The 23,217-nt window shown below is 42.9% G+C and overlaps 1 protein-coding gene across 3 annotated transcripts in view; it reads right to left on the bottom strand.

Annotated features, from left to right (window-relative positions):
* Window positions 1-2,923: 2,923 nt before the first annotated feature.
* The window catches only part of GRAMD4 (GRAM domain containing 4), a 102,434-nt gene continuing 82,140 nt past the window's right edge, over window positions 2,924-23,217 (bottom strand). For 2 of the 3 annotated variants that reach the window (XM_033162026.1, XM_033162024.1), the window contains exons 10-20: window positions 22,522-22,570; window positions 20,073-20,144; window positions 18,142-18,185; window positions 17,931-18,040; window positions 16,394-16,548; window positions 13,550-13,567; window positions 11,101-11,248; window positions 10,482-10,575; window positions 7,233-7,317; window positions 5,115-5,183; window positions 2,924-3,195 (exon numbers count right to left, since the gene is read on the bottom strand). In XM_033162026.1, the coding sequence (XP_033017917.1) occupies window positions 3,094-3,195; window positions 5,115-5,183; window positions 7,233-7,317; window positions 10,482-10,575; window positions 11,101-11,248; window positions 13,550-13,567; window positions 16,394-16,548; window positions 17,931-18,040; window positions 18,142-18,185; window positions 20,073-20,144; window positions 22,522-22,570 (946 nt within the window). In that variant the 3' untranslated portion in view covers window positions 2,924-3,093. The remainder of the gene's footprint in view (window positions 3,196-5,114; window positions 5,184-7,232; window positions 7,318-10,481; window positions 10,576-11,100; window positions 11,249-13,549; window positions 13,568-16,393; window positions 16,549-17,930; window positions 18,041-18,141; window positions 18,186-20,072; window positions 20,145-22,521; window positions 22,571-23,217) is intronic. The other variant, XM_033162025.1, reaches the window with a different exon arrangement.

The following is a 23,217-nucleotide window of genomic DNA, read 5'->3' on the forward strand; positions in this document are numbered from 1 at the left end:
GCTTTCATCTGCCTTTATCTTGAGAAAGGTTCTCAAACTTGATCACTTCCAAAAAAAAGAGAGAGAGAAGTTACCTAATTAAATACAATTATTCACCAAGAAGCCACAGATAAAGATTCAGAACAACACATATTGATACAGCAAATTTATGAAGAGTGGTTTTTTAAAAATGTTGCTGGAAAATAATACTTCACATTCAGTCGCCCTACTGAGCCTAAATTCAGTTGGACTATACCGCAAATCCCATGGAAGGAGATGAATTCAGACCAAACCTAAGAGTGGTTACATCAGTACAGAATAGCCTGGCAAATGCTCAACATTTCAGGACGTAGGAAATAAAAAGCAGTTAAGGTATTCAAGTCTGCCGAAGTCATTTTGGGGTTATTGTAACTAATGGGCTATCACACGACATAGCAGTTAATTTTGCAGTAGTTCTGTGTAATGCCAAGTTGGATTTTGCAAAAGTATATGCATGTCTGCCCACCTTATCACAGATCTGATCTGTAAATATCCAGTTCCGTTTACTTGATAATGGAATGAACCCTCTTTGCATTGCAGTTTGCAAAATACATTACTACCATAGCTTTTTTTTTTAAAAAAAGTGCAGACTTGTTTCGAACAAACCTGTATTAGCAGTATCACAGCAGAGAGGGGAAACTAAATTTTGAAAACTACGACATACTGGACTTTTTATTTTCATTGTTCTATTCTGAAAATGTAAGGGATCGATTGTGGCATTATCAATACATCACATCCGGACAGGACTTCAAGAAAACACATTCCAGAACAATACTTCAGTCGGCCACAAGCGAGAGGGGTTCACCAGAACCAGTACTTTCATGATCAGAGTGAAGGTAAAAATTACATTTGAAAATGATACAAAAATAAGAAAAACAGCTCACTCTGTATAAAATATAATCTGTTTTTCAAAAAACAAGAACTTTATGAACACCCAAGGGATCTGCTTCTGTTGAAAAGACAACTCATTATTCTACGGTTCTGATTTAATGCTTATTTTACCAATCTTTTTATCAACTTGTTTACCTGCTGAGCTGATGCTTGACAAAACCCCTCACATAAAAGTCCAACTGCTGTTATGCCCATGTTCCTTCAACTGGTTTTAAAGAGTATGCAACCTGCTTGCTCAAAAAAAAAAATATAAATTGCCAATTGCCTTTTTAAAAGAATGAAGTCATGTTGGGCCGAGAAACTTACAACACTGCTATTGGTGAAACTGGAATAACGTGAATCTTGCATTGACATTTTGGATCCAGGACCGAACTCAACTTCCAAGTCTGCTTAAGTCCCTTTGAGAAGAGGAGGAGTTTTGCAATTGAAGAAAAGTGTGTTTTGCAAAATCCCGCCGCTGCTATTTTCCTTGCAAATTTATTCCTTCTAAAACAATGTGGAGAAAGCAGTTTCCTACCCTAACAAAGACCAAAGTCCACAGAAGCTCGTTTTCCTGCGACAAGTGTACTGTTTAATAACCAGAGCCCCTATTGCCTTTTTAAAAAGAAAAAAAATGAATACAAGTTTTAGGATGGAGCAAGTGGAGGTGTTATGTGCTTAATCCTTTTCCCAACTGAACTTCTTCACCCTCTCCCTCCCACTGGGGTTCCAGTTGCGTTTTTAGCCCTTTGCCGATGAAGGACTTGGAAGCTCACAGGGTACGCAGCCGAGGAAATGATCATCAGATGGAAAATGCGAGTGCAGAAAGGGTTAAAGACCCCAAATTACTTCTCTGCTCACAACCTCCAAACTCCTGAAGCTGCTTGTTTAAAAGTAACAAAACTGGTCCACTGGTAATCCATTATATATGCATTTGCACATAACACGGAGTTAGCGCTTGAAGAATCGGCAGTCCGTTTCTAGTTTTTCTCGATTAGAGCCTTCCGTGTACGAAGTGTTATTGAATTAAAAAAGCAGAGAGGAAGCCTGCAAGAGGCAAGAACGATCATCAGCAACGGAAAATAAACGGGCATGTTTGTGCATGGGGGGGGGGGGAGAGAAACACCACCCCACACTCTCAAATATACTACTAAATTGAGGAGAGGGGAGACCAAACATTCTGCTGTGTGAATTTGATGGGCAAGCCTGCACTCACAGAGTGAGCCTGTACTACAGGAAACCAATTTTCCACAACTTAAAAAAGCCACCTCATTAGAACAAACGTTTCTGAAGAAGAAAGTAGAAAGTCAGTGAAACCGTAAAGGCAGCATAATGCCAATTTTTTATTGGTGGGGCGAGGGAGATGAAGTTCCTTAAGATGGAGATTCGCCACAAAAATGACAAGTTTTTACCAAGAGGTGCTTTCTATTGAAAACAGTGGCTTCCTCTGTTTTATCTTATCAGGATGCACAAGGAGGGGGGTGGGATGATGAAGAAGCAGGCCAACTTCCACTGTGAGACATTATTATGATTATTATTTCTCAGCACAACGGTCTCCAAAAGATGGGAATTGTTTGATAAGGTACAGGGGTCTTAGCAAGAAAATTTGCTCAGACGTATAACTGCAGGTATTCCATACGCTCGAATAATATTATTTATATATCGAAAGCTCTCCAGAATTTTGTTTATTTGTCAGGGCTCCCCCAAAACACGCTGTCAATACGTTTTGCAAAGTCGGGCTGCTGTTCTGCACCCGGTTCCGCGGCATTACTGAAATGCCACTGAAATCGACAAAAATTGGACTGTGCGCAGAACCCGTTGCAGAGATTGCACCATCACGCCCTGGGATTTTGGGGTGGCCCAAGCCAGCTCCTATGGCCTGCCCCTCGAGCTAGCTTTGCCAAGGGTCTTCCTAAGCTTTTTAATGTCCGTAAAATAAACATTAAAAGTGCTTGATGTGCAAGGCTAATAGTGATGATAGCACTTTCGCCGTGTTTTTTATTTTTCTGTTTTTTTACAAAAGCTTTTTTAAAAAAAAAAAACAAAGACATGGAAGGCGTATATAAAATACACTCGTGTGTAACGTAAGACATATGCATCAAAGAAAATTATTGCAGAACCGATGAAGGATGTTCCACCTTTTTATTCACTACCGAGTGAGTAAAAGTAATAGAAAGTCTCCCCAGGAGAACCCACGGTGATCTACTAGCTTTCGCTGGTGGATGCTGCAGAAGTTATCTTGATATACTGGTTGAATATAGTCTCGAAAGCTTCGTCTCTGTGTACCATGGCACCAAACACCAAAGGCTTGAAGGGGGGGAGGAAGAGAAAAGCAGAAGTCAGTAACAATAACGACTGAAATACGGAGATCCCTAGTGCAATCCTATACAGTGGTACCTCAGTTTTTGAACAGCTTAGTTCACGAACAACTTGGAACCCGAACGCTGCAAAACCAAAAGTGTTCTGGTTTTTGAATTTTTTTTTCCATTTTGCACCCCCGTTTCCTGTTGTGCTGCTAATTTGCGTCCCCGTGTTTCCTGTTGCGCTGCTTATTTGTGTCCCTGTGTTTCCTGTTGCGCTGCTAATTTGTGTCCCCCTGTTTCCTGTTGCGCTGCTAATCTGCATCCCCCCATTGTAATTCAAGCCTTCCGATTGCAGTTTTCTAAGGTGATATTTGGAGCTTATATTTGGTGCTTTTGTTTTTGCTATTTTGCGTTTTTTGTTTTGAGGCTTTTTCAGTTAATTTGTTTTTGTGACTATGTGGAACCCAGTTCAGCTACTGATTGATTGATTGATTGATTGATTGTGTGACTTCAGAAATGAATAAAAGCCCTCCATCTAAACAATGACTATCATCAGTGCAGGTAAGAAAAAAATAGTAAATTTCATTTTTATCATCTACAATACTGTCTTATTTATTTTATAGTACAGTACATTGATTATTGCTTTCATTTTATGGATCAATGGTCTCGTTAGATATTAAAATTCATGTTGAATTGCTGTTTAAGTGGTTGTTTTTTAAAGCCTGGAACGGATTAATCCATTTTGCATTACTTTCTATGGGAAAGTGCTGAATAATGGAACTCTTTTCCCATTTATTTAAAGAAATACTATAGTACTATGGATTTGTGAGCAGGATCTGAACTATGAGAAACAGAGGGAATTAGAGATTATGGTACGGTCGTACCTTGGAAGTCGAACAGAATCCGTTCCGAAAGTCCGTTTGACTTCCAAAATGTTCGGAAACCAAAGCACGGCTTCTAATTGGCTGCAGGAAGCTCCTGCAGCCAATTGGAAGCCGCAGAAGCCCCGTCGGAAGTTCGACTGCCAAAAATAGCTCGCAAACCGGAACAGTCACTTCCGGGTTTGTGATGTTCAGGAGCCAAAACGTTCGGGAACTAAGTTTTCAAGGTACGACTTCCAAGGTACGACTGTACTGTTATTATGCTATAAGAGAGAAATAATAGAGTGCAGCAAGGGGGGGGGATAAAAAACTACCATAAAAATCAGGGTGGGGAGTCAACAAAATAAAAGAAAAAATAGTATGCACTGGAGTGTATTTGTGTGTTATTGTTGTTGTTTTTTTGCAAATTTAATAAAATATAATGGGGGGGAAAGAAGAAGTCCCACTAAGTTCGATGGGACTTATTCTCAGGTTACATGGGTGCATGAAGCAGTTCAAGTCATTCTTACCAAACACCTTCACTAAATAAGTTTCTCATCATTGACTTCCCCAAATCATCATACTCTTTCCATTACTACTGACACAAGAATGTGACTCGCTATTCCTTTCTGCTCTAAAACACTCCCTGTGGTGGATTTCTGTTAGGCGGCCCATGTATATGCATGCTAAAAAAAGGACCCGAAACGTTTTCGCTTTCCCTGAAGATATTGACTAAATTCTTTTTCGTTGCAAATTACAGCACAGATGCTTGCAACAACTTTAATTAAAAAAAAAAAAAGTTTAGTAAAGTAATCTGTGTGGCTCAAGTTAAGTGCTCCCAAAACAGACAAGGTCACCAGAGCATTAATATTTCAGCCAGCAGAACTGGTGGTGCAATACACGTTAAGATCCTTTTATTCTTTATCATAAATTCCCAAGAGATATTATCAAAGGCCTTTTCTGCATCTGATGCAGAACAGACAAGGTCACCAGACCATTAATATTTCAGCCGGCAGAACTGGTGGTGCAATACACGTTAAGATCCTTTTATTTGCTTGCTCACTTTTTGCGTAGATGGCGTTGATACCGCAATCCCCATTCCGGATCCGGGAAGGACGGAAAGCACTTTGTACTGAAAAGAACAAAGAAAAAGGCAATATTTAAATACTTAACCAGTGAAGGCAACGTGGGAAAGGCTCTGATCTGGCCAGGGCTGGAGACCTCTCAGGTCCATAGCACAAAAGGGAGGGCATTAAAACAACAAAATCATAATAGTAGGACGGGGTGAGCAACCCTTCTGCAGGCTTGAGGGCCACTGTCACTCTTGGACAGCCTCTCAGCTGCCTTATGCCAATGGTGGGTGCAATTATCATCATCATCATCATCATCATCATCATCATCATCATCATTAATATACTGCCCTATACCCGGAGGTCTCAGGAAGCTTCATAGCAAGACCACAACATATAAAATCAAACCAAAAGCAATAACCCAGTAACCCCCACCCCCAAAAAGAGCCACATTTTAAAATGGTATAGGATGTCAATCAGGTCAACAAAAGGCCTGGTTAAAAAGGAACGTTTTTGCCTGGCACCTAAAGGTGTATAATGAAGACGCCAGGTGAGCATTCCACAGATGGGGAGCCAATGCAGAGCAGGCCCTGTTCTTGTGTTGCCACCCTCCAAACCTCTCTAGGAGGAGGCACATGAAGAAGGGCCTCAGAAGATTATATCAGGGTCCGGGTAGGTTCATACGGAAAGAGGCGGTCCTTGAGGTATTGCGGTGCTGAGCCGTTTAAGGCTTTATAGGTCAGAACCAGCACTTTGCATTGGGCCCCGAAGCTAATTGGTAGCCAGTGCAGTTGGAACAGGATTGGTGTAATATGCTCAAACCGTCTTGCTCCAGTGAGCAACCTGGCCGCAGAATTCTGCACCAGCTGAAGTTTCCAAACCGTCTTCAAAGGCAGCCCTATGTATGACACGTTGCAGAAATCTAACCTTGAAGTTACCAGAGCAGTAGGTGGAGCTACGCATATGAAAGTTATCATTTTGTATGGTAGTTTCTTCACAGTCACACATCCCTCCATACAGACAAACAAGAAGCACATTTAAGAGTTCAGGGGCACAGTGCAGCTAGGCCAAAACTCTCAAGGAGAGTCCAAAGCAGGTGAGGCTCAAGTGGCCTAGGGAAGAGTCGCCAGAGCCAAACAGAGAGGCCTAGACAGCTGCATTTGGCTCTCAGCCCCAAAGTTCCCCATTGTTGTACTAAAAGGTAAAGGACCCCTGGGTGGTTAAGTCCAGTCAAAAGGGACTTTGGGGTTGCAGCGCTCATCTCGCTTTCAGGCCGAGGGAGCCGGCGTTTGTCTACAGACAGCTTTCCAGGTCATGTGGCCAGCATGACTAAACCGCTTCTGGCGCAACATAACACCGTGATGGAAGGCAGAGCACACGGAAACGCCGTTTACCTTCCCACTGAAGCGGTACCTATTTATCTACTTGCACTGGCATGCTTTCGAACTGCAAGGTTGGCAGGAGCTGGGACAGAGCAACGGGAGCTCACCCCGTCGCAGGGATTCGAACAGCCAGCCTTCTGATTGGCAAGGCCAAGAGGCTCAGTCGTTTAGACCACAGCGCCACCCGCGTACTTGGGTCCAGGGGTGCCAACTTGAATAAAACATTGCAGAACCGATCACAAGACGAGTCACACGCTCATCGTTTGAATGGTGATGCCCGTAAACTTTGGGGGAGCTCTGCCCCCCCTCAAATATTTTAGGGGGGTGGGCCTAGTAGTTGGCTCCTAGGGTAGGATTTGCAATTGCCCAGAAATAATCTGTGAAAGGCAGTACAGTGGTACCTCGGGTTACAGACGCTTCAGGTTACAGACTCCGCTAACCCAGAAATAGTACCTCGGGTTAAGAACTTTGCTTCACGATGAGAACAGAAATCAGGCAGCGGTGGTAAGTAAGGTCAGACAAGTATTTCAGAGGAGATTCACATGATCTGAAGGTTCCACAGATCATGACAAAGAAACACAACACAACGCAATGACCAGAAGTGGCTTCCACCTCTGTACGGAGAATGGATCTAGGTGCCAATGTGATGTTCAAATGTTTTGACGCAAGAATACAAACTTCATTCTTATTATTTAAAAACAGCATGTTGAACAGACATCGTGGACCTACCTTCTGAATATCTGTAATATCTGTCAGTTTTATAACTTTATTTCTTTTAGATGAACCAGATTTGGAACTTTCAAAGCACAAATAACTGGACAAAAGGAAAGGAAAACGTTACATATTATATAGATGGTTTGAGGACCAAAAAGCCTTGCCAACTAACTTCGATTTTTAATTTAAATACAAACAGCTTCGCAAATCAATGTGGAATAATTAAACTGCCAGACAAATGGAAAAATGAAAGAGCAGTTACACCAAATCGAACAACTAAGCTCTATACAGTTTTAGGGACTGTCATACACTGACATTACAACAAAAACATGTGCATACACAATGCTAGAAGCAGCACATCTTAAATAACCTTCCATAAGGAATTCCACACAGATATATCTCTTCCATTCATCAGGAAAGATTCAAGTCTCAGGAATATCCTCTTTCTCACCACTAGGCGCTTTTAGTCTATTTTTTTTTTTAAAGGATTGACATACCCACAGAAATCAATCGGCCTGCCCTCCCTGAGTGTGACAATGTTTGGTATCACCCAAAACTTGAAGCTCTGTCTGTTTTCTGGAATATTGAAGATGAGGTAGGGTGTATCGCCTGCAAAAGAACACCCCCTTTTGCAATAAGGGGATATTCCCACCCTCGTGAAGGCAAATGACTACCCGGCACAAATTAAGGCTTAACTGTCTACAGTTTGGGCACTGCTTTTTTTGCTCTGAAATGCACTTTTTCCTAGCAAGAGTGACACTGCAAAGAAGTTCTGGCTAAGGGGTGACTCCACCAAGAGCAAACAAAACTGTTTCCTTGGAAGGAGCAGCTGAGGAGGTTTCAACAAGTTTATGGGGTGATAATATTGGGGCTCTGTGGTGTGTACAGGTGAAACTCGAAAAATTAGAATATCGCGGAAAGGTTCATTTCTTTCAGTAATTCAACTTAAAAGGTGAAACTAATATATGAGATAGACTCATGACATGCAAAGCGAGATACGTCAAGCCTTTATTCGTTATAATTGTGATGATTCTGGCGTACAGCTGATGAGAACCCCAAATTAACAATTTCAGCTTTGGGGTTTTCATCAGCTGCACGCCATAATCATCACAATTATAACAAACAAAGGCTTGACATATCTCGCTTTGCATGTCATGAGTCTATCTCATATATTAAACTCCAGTAGCTAATGAAAACAATTGCTTACATAAATGGACTTTTCCACGATATTCTAATTTTTCGAGTTTCACCTGTACATTAATCGATCATATACATCCCTCCAGAAGGGCAGCCAGGAGCACAACCCACCTGCCCTGGCATCAGCCAGCAGAGGAAAAAATCCCAGGGGAGGAGAAAGGTTTAAGATTCCCACCTCTTCTACGTGTGCAATTTGCACAGAGCCCTTGGGATCTAGCCAGACACATAATATGCCACTTTAATAATACTTCAGAATGGCGGCAACACTTCCTGGAGAGCTTTGCCTGTCTTGAGTGACATGGTCCTGTAGCCTAACACCAGCACACAGGTGTTAACAAAGAAAGGCTTCTGGAGAAATTATTTCAGCTTCCCAGAATGCCCCCTTTCCCGCCAATAATTTTTTCTTAAAAGTTCATTTGGCTCCATCTTTTGATTCTGAAGTATATGAAACTGCAGAACTCCGAGATCTGCCTAACATGTGTGCGGAAAGGCGGCAAGAAAACTTCTTCTAGAAACACATTGGGGTTCACTGAGTTTGAAATCCGAAGCAATGCTCCTCAGACTGCAGAAATCCAGCCACTACAGGTCATTTCACTTTGACTTGTCTACTTTTGAGAAAGGTAATGAAAAGGTAAAGGACCCCTGGATGGTTAAGTCCAGTCAAAGGGAACTATGGGGTGCAGCGCTCATCTCCGCTTTCAGGCCGAGGGAGCCGGCGTTTGTCCACAGACAGCTTTCCAGGTCATGTGGCCAGCATGACTAAACCGCTTCTAGCGCAAAGAGGACCGTGACAGAAGCCACAGCGCACAGAAACGCTGTTTACCTTCCCACCGCGATGGAACCTATTTATCTACTTGTACTGGCGTGCTTTTGAACTGCAAGGTTGGCAGGAGCTGGGACAGAGCAACGGGACCTCACCTCATCGCTGGGATTCGAACCGTCGACCTTCCGATCGGCAAGCCCAATAGGCTCAGTGGTTTAGAGCACAGCGCCACCCGCGTCCCACCAAAAAGGTAAATTACCCTTGGACAGTGAAGTCCAGTGAAAGGCGACTATGGGGTTGCGACGCTCATCTCGCCTTCAGGGCAAGAGAGCTGGCATTGGTCCACAGACAGCTTTCCAGGTCATGTGGCCAGCATTACTAAACCGCTTCTGGCGCGGTCGACCATGGCTGTGTGAATGTTATTAGCCCAGAGATGGAAAGAAGATAAAGTTCCGACCAGAGAAGAATGGCAGATTAAGTCGATGGAATATTCTCAAATGGCAAAAATGACCGGAAGAATCAGAAATCAGGAAGACCAAAATTTTAATAAGGAATGGGGGAATTTTATAATTTATCTTAAAAACCATTGTAAACAGTTAAAATCGTTAGTAGGACTGGAATAACACTTGCAGTTTCATGGTGAATTTTGGATATAATGGAGGTATAAAAGATTTGGATTATTATAAAAGATGCAGGAGGAAATGATTAACAATAGGACCCACGAAGGGGAGGATGGAAGTCCAGGAGATTCTTTGGAATCTTGTTTTTATTATGTAGGTTGGATATCTGATTGTAAAACTTTAATTTGAAAAACCAAATAAATAAATAAAAATTTAGCCCGTTTCTGGCGCAGCAGAACACCATGAAGCCAGAGCGCACAGAAACGCTGTTTACCTTTTGAGAAAGAACATCACTTCGCCCAGGATATTACAGCTGCACTTGGGTGACTCTTTTCCGGCCCATTAAATCCAATTCTCTTATTATTTCTCGAGGAGACGCCTACTATTTAATGAGCTGGTTCTACCTCATGTGAACGGTGAATGAATCCTGTTGCAACAAGTTCTTGGGGGGGGGGGGAATCCACTGAGGGCTAGTTTGCATGCCCTGTATATTTTTCTTACATTTATTTACGGTGACACTTGAGAAATACCTTTAACCTTCTCCTTTGGTTTAATGGCACTTGCAAAAGGAGTTGCACTGTGTTTTCCCCTTTGAAATTTACTAAAGTGCTGGTGCTCCCAGTTAGTTAATTTTCCCCCAGGCTGGAAACTCCGTTACAAATGGCGCCGTTACAAATGACTTACTTTTCTGTGACGTAAAGCACTCCATTTCTAATGTAGTCTGTGGGCATCTTCCTGTCTCTGTTAATTAAACAGCAGCGCCAGCCGTTCTCACACACTGTCAAAAGAAAACAAACACATGCAAGAAATCAAGGGGCCGATCCTTCACAGTGACAGGTGACCCTCCCAGGAAAAAAAGACATTTTCCAAAAAGAGAAAAAGAAAACGGACACAGACATGATTTGTTTCATTATGGTGACAAATCTTTCTTTAAAAGCAACCAAGCCACACACCAGAATTCCAGAATGCGTACCAAAACTTTTTTCTAAACCCTGAAGTATTTGTTTCAAGCACTGGGTTAAGTTACTTCTCTCGCAGGATTATGAACCTTTCCTGCCCTCTCAAATTCGCGCTACCACAAAAGGCAAACCAAGCGGCAGGCATCAGGTTCGCTCAAAGAATCTTATGGGATGTCAGATAAAAAATTAACTTGGCTGCTTGCTCACAGGACCTAACAGCAGATAACATTACAGGGCAGTTCATTTTCTCAGTACCGCCGCACTGTGCGCAATTCTTTTTTTTTTAAAAAAAAAATGTGCTTCTATTTACGGCCAACGCCCGTGTATCACGTATGCGCCGCTACCTGACAAAGGACGCTCGTTTTCCGACAAATTAAATACTTCATAGAAGTTGCCTCTCTTGGTGGTGTGAAAACGGCTGCTGTCTTCGTCTCTGCTTACTCCCGTTGGGGCGCTTGAGCCCACACAACTTCGCGACGTTGCCGTTTGAAGCTGCAAGGAAATAAAATCAGATTACTATTAATGCACGGCAAATGCATAAAGCGCACGGGGCGGCTCTGCGATTTTATGCAATCCTTAGAACAACAACGAAACCCTGCCTTTATTCTTCGGAGCGTGCATTTATGGCCGGGGGGAGGGGGGGCAAGGCTTGATACCCAACACAACTGCATGTCTTGCCCACGTAGACCAGTGTTGTAAATGGTCAGGGGTGGAATTTCCACATGAGCCAGAATTAGATCTAATCTATCCATTCAGAATTATGAGGTGGTGCAACAACACTGGACTGTACCACTTCTTACTGCAGACATGTAAACTGCGCGCAGTGGTACCTCCGTTTTCAAACATAATTCATTCCAGATTTCCAAAACGTTTGAAATGGACGCGGGTGGCGCTGCGGCTTAAACCACAGAGCCTAGGGCTTGCCGATCAGAAGGTCGGCGGTTCGAATCCCCGTGACGGGGTGAGCTCCCGTTGCTCGGTCCCAGCTCCTGCCAACCTAGCAGTTCGAAAGCACGTCAAAGTGCAAGTAGATAAATAGGTACCGCTCCGGCGGTAAGGTAAACGGCATTTTCGTGCGCTGCTCTGGTTCTCCAGAAGCAGCTTAGTCATGCTGGCCACATGACCCGGAAGCTGCACGCCGGCTCCCTCGGCCACTAAAGCGAGATGAGCGCCACAACCCCAGAGTCGTCCGCGACTGGACCTAATGGTCAGGGGTCCCTTTACCTTTACCTATGCTATGTGTGCAGAGAAGGGCAACCAAGGTGATCTAGGACAGGGTTTCTCAAACTTGGGTCTCCAGCTACTGTTGGACTACAAGTCCCATCTTCCCTAGGTAGCAGGACCAGTGGTCAGGGAGGATGGGTGTTGTAGTTCGAAAACATTTGGGAAACCCTGATCTAGGGCCTGGAAAAGAAGCCTTGTACGGAACGGCTGAAGGAGCTGGGTATGTTTGGCCAGGAAAGGAAGAGTCTGAGAAGAGATATGAGAGCCATCTTCAAATATCTCAAGGGCCGTCTTGAGCTTGTCTTCTCCTGCTCCGGAGGGTAGGAGTCAACCCAATGCCTTCAAGTTGCTAGAAAGGAGATTCCGGGTAAACTCCAGGAAGAACTTTCTGACAGTAAGAGCTGATCGTCAGTGGAACGGTCTCCCTCAGGAGGTTGCGGAACTCTCCTTCCTTGGAGGTTTTTAAGCAGAGGTTGGATGGCCACCTGCCATGGATGCTTTGGCTGAGATTCCTGCATTGCAGGGGGTTGAGCTAGATGATGCTTGGGGTCCCTTCCAACTCTACGATTCTATGTATTTTTGTGTTTTGATATTGTAAGCCGCCCTGTGATCCTTGTACGAAAGGTGGCATAGAAAATAATAATAATAATAATAATAATAATAATAATAATAATAATAATAATAATAATAGAGCCTTCGGGTGTAGGACAGGCTCTGCACTGAAGAGTGTCACTTCCAGCTCCCCATAGCTCAGTGGTGGCCAAACTTGGCCCTCCAGCTGTTTTTGGACTACAGCTCCCATCATCCCTAGCTAACAGCACCAGTGGTCAGGGATGATGGGAATTGTAGTCCCAAAACAGCTGGAGGGTTGGGCCTCCACTGCCATAGCTAGAGATAGCATATCTGTCCCCAGTTTCCCTCACATAATTCTAATTACAGGTGGGTAGCCGTGTTGGTCTGCCATAGTCGAAACAAAATAGAAAATTCTTTCCAGTAGCACCTTAGAGACCAACTGAGTTTGTTCTTGGTATGAGCTTTCGTGTGCATGCACACTTCTTCAGATACACTGAAACAGAAGTTGATTTAAGGATCTGGTGACTTCGGTTTCAGTGTATCTGAAGAAGTGTGCATGCACACGAAAGCTCATACCAAGAACAAACTCAGTTGGTCTCTAAGGTGCTACTGGAAAGAATTTTCTATAATTCTAATTGTCTGACTCTGAATATCAGAACAGGGTCCTTTCACTAGACGGCACTTAACAAGCACATCAAATTAAGTCCTTAAACTAGATCTGGAAATATTATTGCACACAATTAATTCAAGATCATTCAGCTAGCAGGAGCCACACTTACTATGCATTTCCAAGAAACTTCAAATTAAAACCAAGCCATTTAATATATGCAACACACACACACACATACAAAGTAACTGTTAACTAAATACACAAGCTTACACAGGCACACACACACACACACACACACACACACAAACAAACAAAAGGCACCAGCTCATTATGAACACAAATGATCCAATTGAAAGAAAGAAAGTGTTGCACGCTAAGATCCGTACCTTTTCATGCCCTGACAGCTAGCAGGAAAGGAAAAAACAAACAAACACAAATGTGACAGTGACAAAAGAAAAAAGCGAAATCTATTTAACGGTATAATATACAGAATAAAAAAACATGAACTGAGTGAAGTTGCAAGGTTGTACATTCCAAAGGACTACACACAATGATTGCAATCTTGAAAGAAAAAAGGGGGAAAACATCACTCCAACGTATCAGTGGTTAGAGCACATCTTTTCAATCCATTAAAATTAAATCAGCCCTTAACTAGATTTCCCATTTCTGGCTCTTAATCCGTTTAACAGTGGGTGTAACTTTGCACTTCATTTTGTTTATAATTTGGTATTAGCTGAGAAAGTGCGGCAGAAGGTTAATTCGGTGTAATGTAGATAATGAGTTCTCCATAGATTCCTCTGAAAGACCAAACAAAAGAATAGATGCATATGGGCAGAGCAGCTCAACTGAAGAAAAGCTGAACGTTCAGAAAAAGAGTGCAATACAGGCCCCTCATGACTGTACCACATAAAATTATGGGTGGGGAAAAGCAATTCAAGGCTTTGTCAGATCAAAAGTGTCGCTGGAATGTAGAACGCTTGCAGCTTTGAGAAATTCAGGGAGAAGACTCCGAATGAAGTGCTGGACACTCCAGATGCAAGAAAATGCTGAATTCTTTAGGGTAGGGATGGAGAACTGGATCCAGCCAGATTCCATGGGAGGTTTTAACATGTGACATCAGGCGATTCCAAGACAGGGCAGCTGTCTACCTGCTCCATCTGGTACTCAGGCTGCGACCCTACCTGCCCGCAGGCTGTCTCACCAGAGTGATGCATGCTCTGGTTATCTCCCGCTTGAACTACTGCAATGCGCTCTACGTGGGGCTACCTTTGAAGGTGACTCGGAAAAAGCAACTAATCCAGAATGCAGCAGCTAGATTGGTGACTGGGAGCGGCCGCCGAGACCACATAACACCAGTCCTGAAAAACCTACATTGGCTCTCAGTACGTTTCCAAGCACAATTCAAAGTGTTGGTGCTGACCTTTAAAGCCCTAAACGGCCTCGGCTCAGTATACCTGAAGGAGCGTCTCCACCCCCATCGTCCAGCCTGGACACTGAGGTCAAGGGCCGAGGGCCTTCTGGAGGCTTCCTCACTGAGAGAAGCGAAGTTACAGGGATCCAGGCAGAGGGCCTTCTCGGTGGTGGCGCCCGCCCTGTGGAACGCCCTCTCATCAGATATCAAGGAAATAAACAACTATCTGACTTTTAGAAGACACCTGAAGGCAGCCCTGTTTACGGAAATTTTTAATGTTTGATGCTTTCTTGTGCTTTTAATTCTGTTGCGAGCCGCCCAGAGTGGCTGGGGAAACCCAGCCAGATGGACGGGATATAAATCATTTGTTGTTGTTGTTGTTGTTGTTGTTGTTGTTGATAAAATCACAGCTACAAAGGAATATTATTCTTTTGAGTTCAAGCTGAGATGCAAATGAAGAACCTTATTGCCTTTTACTGCAAAAGAGCAGACCGCATTTTTCTCTTCTGCAGTCTTAGCGCTGTGGCGCTTTTCGCAATAAGATTGGAGATAAGCGCCTGCCTGCTCTTAGACCGCAAGTGACAGCAGGCAGAGGTTTATCTCAAATCTCAGTGCTAAGCACCACAGCGCTAAGATCAGGGGCAAGAGAGCCTTTATCTCAGATCTTAGCACTTGGATGGGAAACGACCGCTCTCTGGGGTTCTCCACAGCTGCTATGTTTTCAAAATAAGACAATCTTTAATCTGATTGGTATAATTCTGACAGGGCTGCTGCTGTATCTCTTATTTTTTACCCGAATGTCTTGAATCATCCCTTGATTCAACTGAGTCTGATAAGAGGAGACTTCAAAGTTCAAGCAGTCAAAGCATTATACTTTTAATTTGGGGTCATGCGGCGTTTTAAATCATGTACAGTGGTACCTCTGGTTATGAACAAGATCCGTTCCAGAGGCCCAGCCACATCCCGAAAACTTCGTAACTGGAGGCGCCCTTCTGCGCATGTGCTTGCGGCGAAACCCGGAAGTATACACTTCTGGGTTTGCCACGTTCACAAACCGAAGTTTACGTATACAGCGGGATATGTAAGCAAAGGTACGACTGTAATTGTCTTAATCTGCGTTTCGCAATTGTACTTAACCCTCCCTGGCATCTTTGAATGAAGGGCAAGCTGTAAATCTCAATAAAGGAATACACACTGCTAGAAACGGGGCTATAGACTTAGGGCAAAGGTCGAAAACAGTTGACCTGCCCCTGTTCCTTTACCATGGTAATAGAATAATAATTAATTAATTAATTAATTAATAATACCCCACCTATCTGGCTGGGTTTCCCATTGGAATTCTGACATGTCTACTTGTTTAATAATAAACATCATCATCATCATCATCATCATCTGCCATTAACCGTTGGTATGGCAATGGCTTGGGCAGTATCAGAATTACTGAGGATGTGTACAACCGCTAAAGACTTGATGGGGATTATATTTGCTGTGTTATATTGTCACGACTGAGACTGGGATCGCGACTACTATCCTATGCTGTGACTGCATTGCAGGGGGTTGGTCTAGATGACCCTTGGGGTTTAGAACATCACCCATTAGTTTTGGAGCACCCAATATCTACATTCACGGGGCCTTCTGTTTTTTTAAGTGGGAGAGTTGTCAACTATCAAATCCAACCGGTATGTGGATATTGGGGTCCACAGCCTTAAAAGCCAGCCAGCCCCTCTATGTGCTCTAGTCACTGAAGTCAAATGGATATCGTTCGGTAACAGGAAAACAAAACAAAACAAAACAAAACATAACATCAAACTTTATTTACCCGTCTTGATACTGTAGCATTAGCTCTCTCTTTGAGCTGGGGATCTGTGGGCAAGTTTAACCATATGATATAAGGGGTATCGTACTTTGCTCGTAGCCTCGGGCACCGCTTGAAGACAAAGTCGATAAGGAAAAATTTGATTCCTGCATAAAGTCCTATGTAATTGGAAAGACGAAAGAAAGAAAGAAAGAAAGAAAGAAAGAAAGAAAGAAAGAAAGAAAGAAAGAAAGAAAGAATCAGTGAAATATCAGCTTAACTGGAATTGCGATACCGATATAGTCACCGTACAACCAAAACGAAGATACTGCGACCCTTGAACAAAAGGCCAGAAACTATAGGATCTGCAAGGAATGTGAACCTAGAAATTCAAGTGGCCACACAACTGCAAAAGCAGAAGTTAAAGTTGCTTTATAGCAAAGCAGCAGCAGAGGTGCAACTATGGACCTCTTTATCTCGGCCCCTTACAGCTGAAAAATAAAGTTTCCATGACCTATCTGGAAAGAGTGAATTAATGCAGGCCTGTTTGGGGTGGGTGGTTTTAAATTGTATTCCTTACAATGTTATAACCCACCTTGGGTAGGCAAAAAAAAAACCCAAAACATAAAATGAAATCACCAGCTGCCTTCTAACAGGCCCTATCGCTTCAGCTCCTGCCAACCTAGCAGTTCGAAAGCACGTCAAAGTGCAAGTAGATAAATAGGTACCGCTCCAGCGGGAAGGTAAACGGCGTTTCCGTGCGCTGCTCTGGTTCGCCAGAAGCGGCTTAGTCATGCTGGCCACATGACCCGGAAGCTGTACGCTGGTTCCCTCGGCCATTAACGCGAGATGAGGACCGCAACCCCAGAGTCGGAGACGACTAGACCTAACAGTTAGGGGTCCCTTTACCTTTACGGTTGTTTATATGGCCGGCTTAATGATTGTATGCTTGTGGTTTAATTTTATTTGTAAGCCATATTGAGAGGATGGTTCTAGAGGCATTTAAAAGAAATTATTCTCAGAAGGGTTTACATCCATCTTTGAGATGCGGGTGGTGCTGTGGTCTAAACCACTGAGCTTCTTGGGCTTGCCGATCTGAAGGTCGGCAGTTTGAATCCCCGCGACGGGGCGAGCTCCCGTTGCTCTGTCCCAGCTCCTGCCAACCTAGCAGTTCGAAAGCATACCAGTGCAAGTAGATAAATAGGTACTGTTGCAGCGGGAAAGTAAACAGCGTTTCTGTGCACTCTGGTTTCCGTCAGTGTCCTGTTGTGCCAGAAGCGGTTTAGTCATGCTGGCCACATGACCCGGAACAAACGCTGGCTCCCTTGGCCTGAAAGTAAGATGAGTGCCACAACCCCATAGTCGCCTTTGACTGGACATAACCGTCCAGGGGCCCTTTGCCCTTTTAACCTTACACCCATCTCCAAGCAAGTCTGGCACCATGCAAGTATTTTTTGAAGCATGCCCAATTAATGGCTCATAATGGAAACATGGTTCCTGGTCAAGCTAGATGTGAGCTTCTAAGACCACAGGGAGCAGCAAGAAATCCTAAAAGGGTTACCCATTGAAAGGCCGATGATCCTGTACGGAATACAGCAGGATGCTATAAACGCCGCCCACAGAGCAATGTACAGCTTTTGCGTAACTTCTGGCTGCACCCACATAAACAAGCTGTGAAAGGGAAAAGGAACAGAGAAACAAGTTAGACAACGCGGCACTTTGTTCTCTCTCCCCGTTCAAATATGCTGAAAATAAATAAATTCAAAACTCACTTTTTGATTTTTTCCAGTATGTCTGACATTTTGCCAAACAAATTCTGCAATCGAAAGAGGAAGGGAATGTCAGCTCTGAATATAATGCAGTGCAACTTAAGCTAAAGTTCTATTCTGGGTTATAAAGCCATTGTTTTAAATCAAAAGTTTTCAGTTCTATCTCACTGCAAAGAAGGAAGAGAATCTTTATTCCGGTCACAAGTACGACACTCATAAAATCTTCACATTCCGGAAATTGCTGCTTGCCACACACACACACACGCCTTGTATTTTAGGAACCATTAACTACAGAATGCCCAATGGACAGAATTGCGAATCCTGCGTAAAAAGATTGCTGCTTTGAGAACGTAGAAAACATTTACACTAATGTTGAACTGTTTTTTATTTTATTTTATTTAGCATTTTTTTTTTTTTGGTTTTACAAAGTTTGCACATTTACCAAAATATCAACCATACATTTGGCATCAACTTCCTCCCCCCCTTCCATGGTTCATTTTAGTTACCCTTTTCTGCTGCATATTCTAATTAAACCCTATTATTTCTTTTTTTCCATTTCATATCAGTTTTCTTTATGCTGCTGAATTTACTCTAACCCTGCTAATGTCTTTCGTTTGTTTACAATAATTGTACAAGTATCCCCCAAATCTTTTCCAATCTTCTTTTTTTTAAAAAAACTTTCATCCTGGTCTCTTATTCCACGAGTTAGGTTTAGCCACTTCTGCACATCCCATCGATTTCATCTGCCATTTAACATTTCAAACTCTGTACGGCCTACGCATTGCAAGAGGCAATATTGCAGCGTGAAGTCAAGGAGAAAAGAGTTGTATGAAACTGATTTTTCACATGGGCCAAGCTAACTCTCTTCAATGAGGGTGCACAGGTCAGAGTCACCAAAAGATTTGGGTTTAATTCTCAGTTCAGAAATAAATTTACTGGGTGGCAGCCCTCAGCAGCTATGAAATACATATACCGTACTTTTCCGTGTATAAGACGAGGTGTTTTTTTTTTACTCAGAAATTATGTTCAAAAATGTGCGCTCGTCTTATACATGGATAGTGAACAGGGGTGATTGAGAGCCAGTGTGGTGTAGTGGTTAAGAGCGGTAGACTCGTAATCTGGGGAACCGGGTTCGGGTCTCCGCTCCTCCACATGCAGCTGCTGGGTGACCTTGGGCTAGTCACACTTCTCTGAAGTCTCTCAGCCCCACTCACCTCACAGAGTGTTTGTTGTGGGGGAGGAAGGGAAAGGAGAATGTTAGCCGCTTTGAGACTCCTTCGGGTAGTGAAAAGCGGGATATCAAATCCAAACTCTTCTTCTTCTTCTTGTCAGCAACAATGGTTGGCTGCTAGAAGAGCTGCTTTAGATTGGCTTCTGCTTCTCTAATTGGGTTGGTGATTGGCTTCTGCAGCAAACACTGCTGTCGATTGGCTGCTGCTGCCGCGATTGGCGGCTGCTGTTCTGGGAAGTGCGCGATTGCCAGCGGACAGTCAGGCAAGAGATTTATTTATTTTTTGCTGGGGAAAGGTCTGTTTGCAATTGGGTGTCACTGTGGCAAGTGGGCGATTTTTGGCAACCTCCCCCCCCCCAAAAAAGCTGGGCAATCCTCTGCAAAAAAAGCTCAACAACTCTGAGCCATCTCCACCTCCCCCACCCCCATATTTTCTTAAATTTGAGTCCCCCAAAATATATACATGTGGGCATCTTATAGAAGGAAAAGTACAGCATATAGCAAAAGCCAGGCGTCTGACTAAGAAGCCTGCTGAGAAAGATGCTCCTCAGAGGTGCTTCGTGGGTTGCACCTAGGTTGGCACAGGCAAATATGGACCACAAAGAACAGATCTGGGAGCTGACAAGAAAACCCGTGTTATGAACCGCCCCTGAGATCTTCCCCACAAATCCTTTCAAATGGGAGGCGCCAGGGATTACATTACCTGTGCTTTTTGTGCCACGTCCAGAACAAGCTGGAATTTCTCTGACACTGTTAGATCTTCCTTTGGAGGTTCCTGAAAGAAGGCCAGAAATGAGGCGACAATATTTTTTTACATGTCCTTCACCTTTTCAGTGAAAAAAAAGCTTAGGGCAGCAGATTCGTGGTAACACAATGACTATGATATGCCTGTGCTTGGGGCTTGCGTGACTGAATTTTCTGCCATGCAAGCATTCTCTCCCCATAAAGAACCAGATGTCCAGTTTTCTACGGAAATATATATATATTTTTAATGGAAGTGCATTCCATTCCATGGACCACAAGCCTATAGTCTATACTGGGGACTGGGAACCTGTGGCCCTTCAAATGTGATTGGACTACAACCCTCATCAACCCCAGTCGGCATGACCAATGACCAGGGATGGTGAGAGCAGGATTTTTTCCCTCCAGTTCCGGCACCTCTCAGGTGGGCGCCATTGCCATTCTAAGAGAACAAGGGAGGTGTTCATAGTGAGTTCAGGCACCTCTTTTTCTAGAAAAAATAGCACTGAATGAGAGTTGTGGTTGGCGGGAACTGGAATGCTGAAGGTTGCCCATCTCTGGGCTAGACACAAGTAAGAATTTGGCCTATGTCAGCCAAAGATCCCAAAGAAAAATCTGGATACGGTGGTACCTTGGTTTAAGAACAGCTTAGTTTATGAACAACTTGGACTAAGAACGCTGCAAACCCGGAAGTAGGTGTTTTGGTTTGTGAACTTTGCCTTGGAAGCAGAACATGTTCCACTTCCTGTTGAGTGTGTTCCATTTGTAAATTGAGCCCCCCGCTGCTATGGGAAAGCACGTCTTGGTTTAAGAACGCTTTGGTTTAAGAACGGACTTCCAGAACGGATTAAGTACATAAACCAAGGTACCACTGTATAATAGATGGAGATACTAGTGATACTAACTATTGGTAAAGGAGTTACTCGAGAGGATATGAAAAGGGAAGAAAACACTTTTCTTTGCTGAGCAGCCATTTGGGTATTATATCAGGATTAAAGAGACAGAGGAACTTTGTTGCAGGTAAACTGCATTTAGTTGCATGACTGAGCTTCTGGCTAAGAGTGAAACTTCTGTTCCGTATTCAATTAACCCATTTAATGTTACGTCCAAACACAGACAAGCTGTGGTTTGTCTTAACTAGGATCGGCTGAAATGAGCCACCTTTAAACTGTGATCCCAGCTTTCCCGTAAAACATAAATAACACGAAGCTGTTTTAATTTGGGCGCAATGCTAAACTATGGTTCTATCAAAAACAGAAAGAAAACTTCCAATTTCATCATGGCCGCTTCAAAGCATGATGGGCAAAGCACAGAAGTGTGAGGGCCATTCATGGAAGATTTAAGTAGAATTTAAAGATACAACCAGGCTGCTACGTCTTAATATATAAACAAGGGGTGGCTAGGCTTTTATGGCCTGAGGACCACATACAGTGATAATATAATAATGTATAATAATAATTTATTATTTGTACCCTGCCCATCTGGCTGAGTTTCCCCAGCCACTCTGGGCAGCTCCCAATTGAGTGTTAAAAACAATACAGCATTAACCTTGGTTTACAAACATAATCTGTTACCTTGGTTTACAACCATAATCCGTTCCAGAGGTCCGGTTGTAAACCAAAACAGGTTGTAACCCAAGGTGCACTCTCGCCAATGGGGCCTCCAAAAAAAATGGTTGTAATCCCAAAAATATGGGTTGTAATCCAAAAAAAGGGACACACACTTCAGGGTTTGACGTGGTTGTAATCCAAAACGGTTGTAACCCAAAATGGTTGCAAACCAAGGTACCACTGTATTCAAGGGCCACATATCAGGAGTGGGCACTCACCTGCATTTTGTCTACCTTTTTTTTAATAATAATAATAATAATAATAATAATAATATTATTTATACCCCGCCCTTCCCAGCCAGAGAACCGGGCTCAGGGCGGCTAACATCAATTAAAATCACAACAAAAAATAAATAAAAACGATCAATTTAAAATAACAGATTAAAATACCAATTTAAAATTCAATTAAAACTGCAGGTCTCAATTTCAAAATAACCCACCAATAAAAGATGAAGCATAAATATTAAACAGAAACCAACCAAAAAAGGTCACTGCCAAATTCCACGGGCTCTTGGCTGAGGGCAGCAAAGTTTGCTTGGATAGCTGCATCAGGAGAATTAACCACCCCTGTTATAAACTTTCAGAATAAAGAAGCTCTGGAAAACGATTCAAAAGCCATTTTCTCGTGACTCTATGCCTTCAGTGGTGTGTTGCTTATGTGCAACATTTGGGTTTTTAATGACAAGCATAAAAGGCAGTTTGAGGCGCAACATCCCTTAATACTAATCATCAAAAGCTGGTAGAGTCAATTATTACAATGAGCAAAACTGATAAAACGTATCTCAGAATTATTTGGACTTACAATGGGCTCAGAAACTTCAGGCACAATACTCCACTGTATTCTCCACCCTCTAAAAAAAAATTAAAAAAATACTTTAATTAAACAGAAAGACTAGCTTTTCCATAAGGCTCAGTTAACAGAGTAAAAGTAATGCTTTAAAAAGGCAAGTCATGTGGGTAGCAGACAACATCTTTACAGATCTATTTTAATTATCTCTCCCAAATGCAACCACCCAGTTTGTGTCAACGCAGCCTTACAGACTCATACAGCCTTGAATATTCAAAAGACTGCCATAGATTACAAGTATGTAAATAATGCTTATGTTTGTTCTTAACCAACCAAACACCCTATCAACTGTACAAAGCCATAATTAACATTAAAAAAAAAACCAAACCCCACACTCATCAATCCTTTGACAACCGGCAGTAATTATGGCATTGCAAGAACGTTCCCGCACAAAAATAATATCCATTCTGTGTAGATTACTGCATTTGGCTTTTTAATTAGGGATTAGCATTCTGCTGGTTGTTAACAAAAAAACACATGATAGTTGGCCTTTCAGCCTTCCTGAAATGCAAATAAAACTAGCCCACTTCACAGGAGGGGGCCTTCATCGGTACAAAGTTCATCAGGAAAACAATGCTGGGTCCTGAGGTCGTGAAAGTTTTTTGTTTTTGTCTTTTTGCAAATGTCCACATGGAACTGGAAACTCTGCAA

Source organism: Lacerta agilis, chromosome 10, assembly GCF_009819535.1.
Source record: "Lacerta agilis isolate rLacAgi1 chromosome 10, rLacAgi1.pri, whole genome shotgun sequence".
Lineage (NCBI taxonomy): Eukaryota > Metazoa > Chordata > Lepidosauria > Squamata > Lacertidae > Lacerta > Lacerta agilis.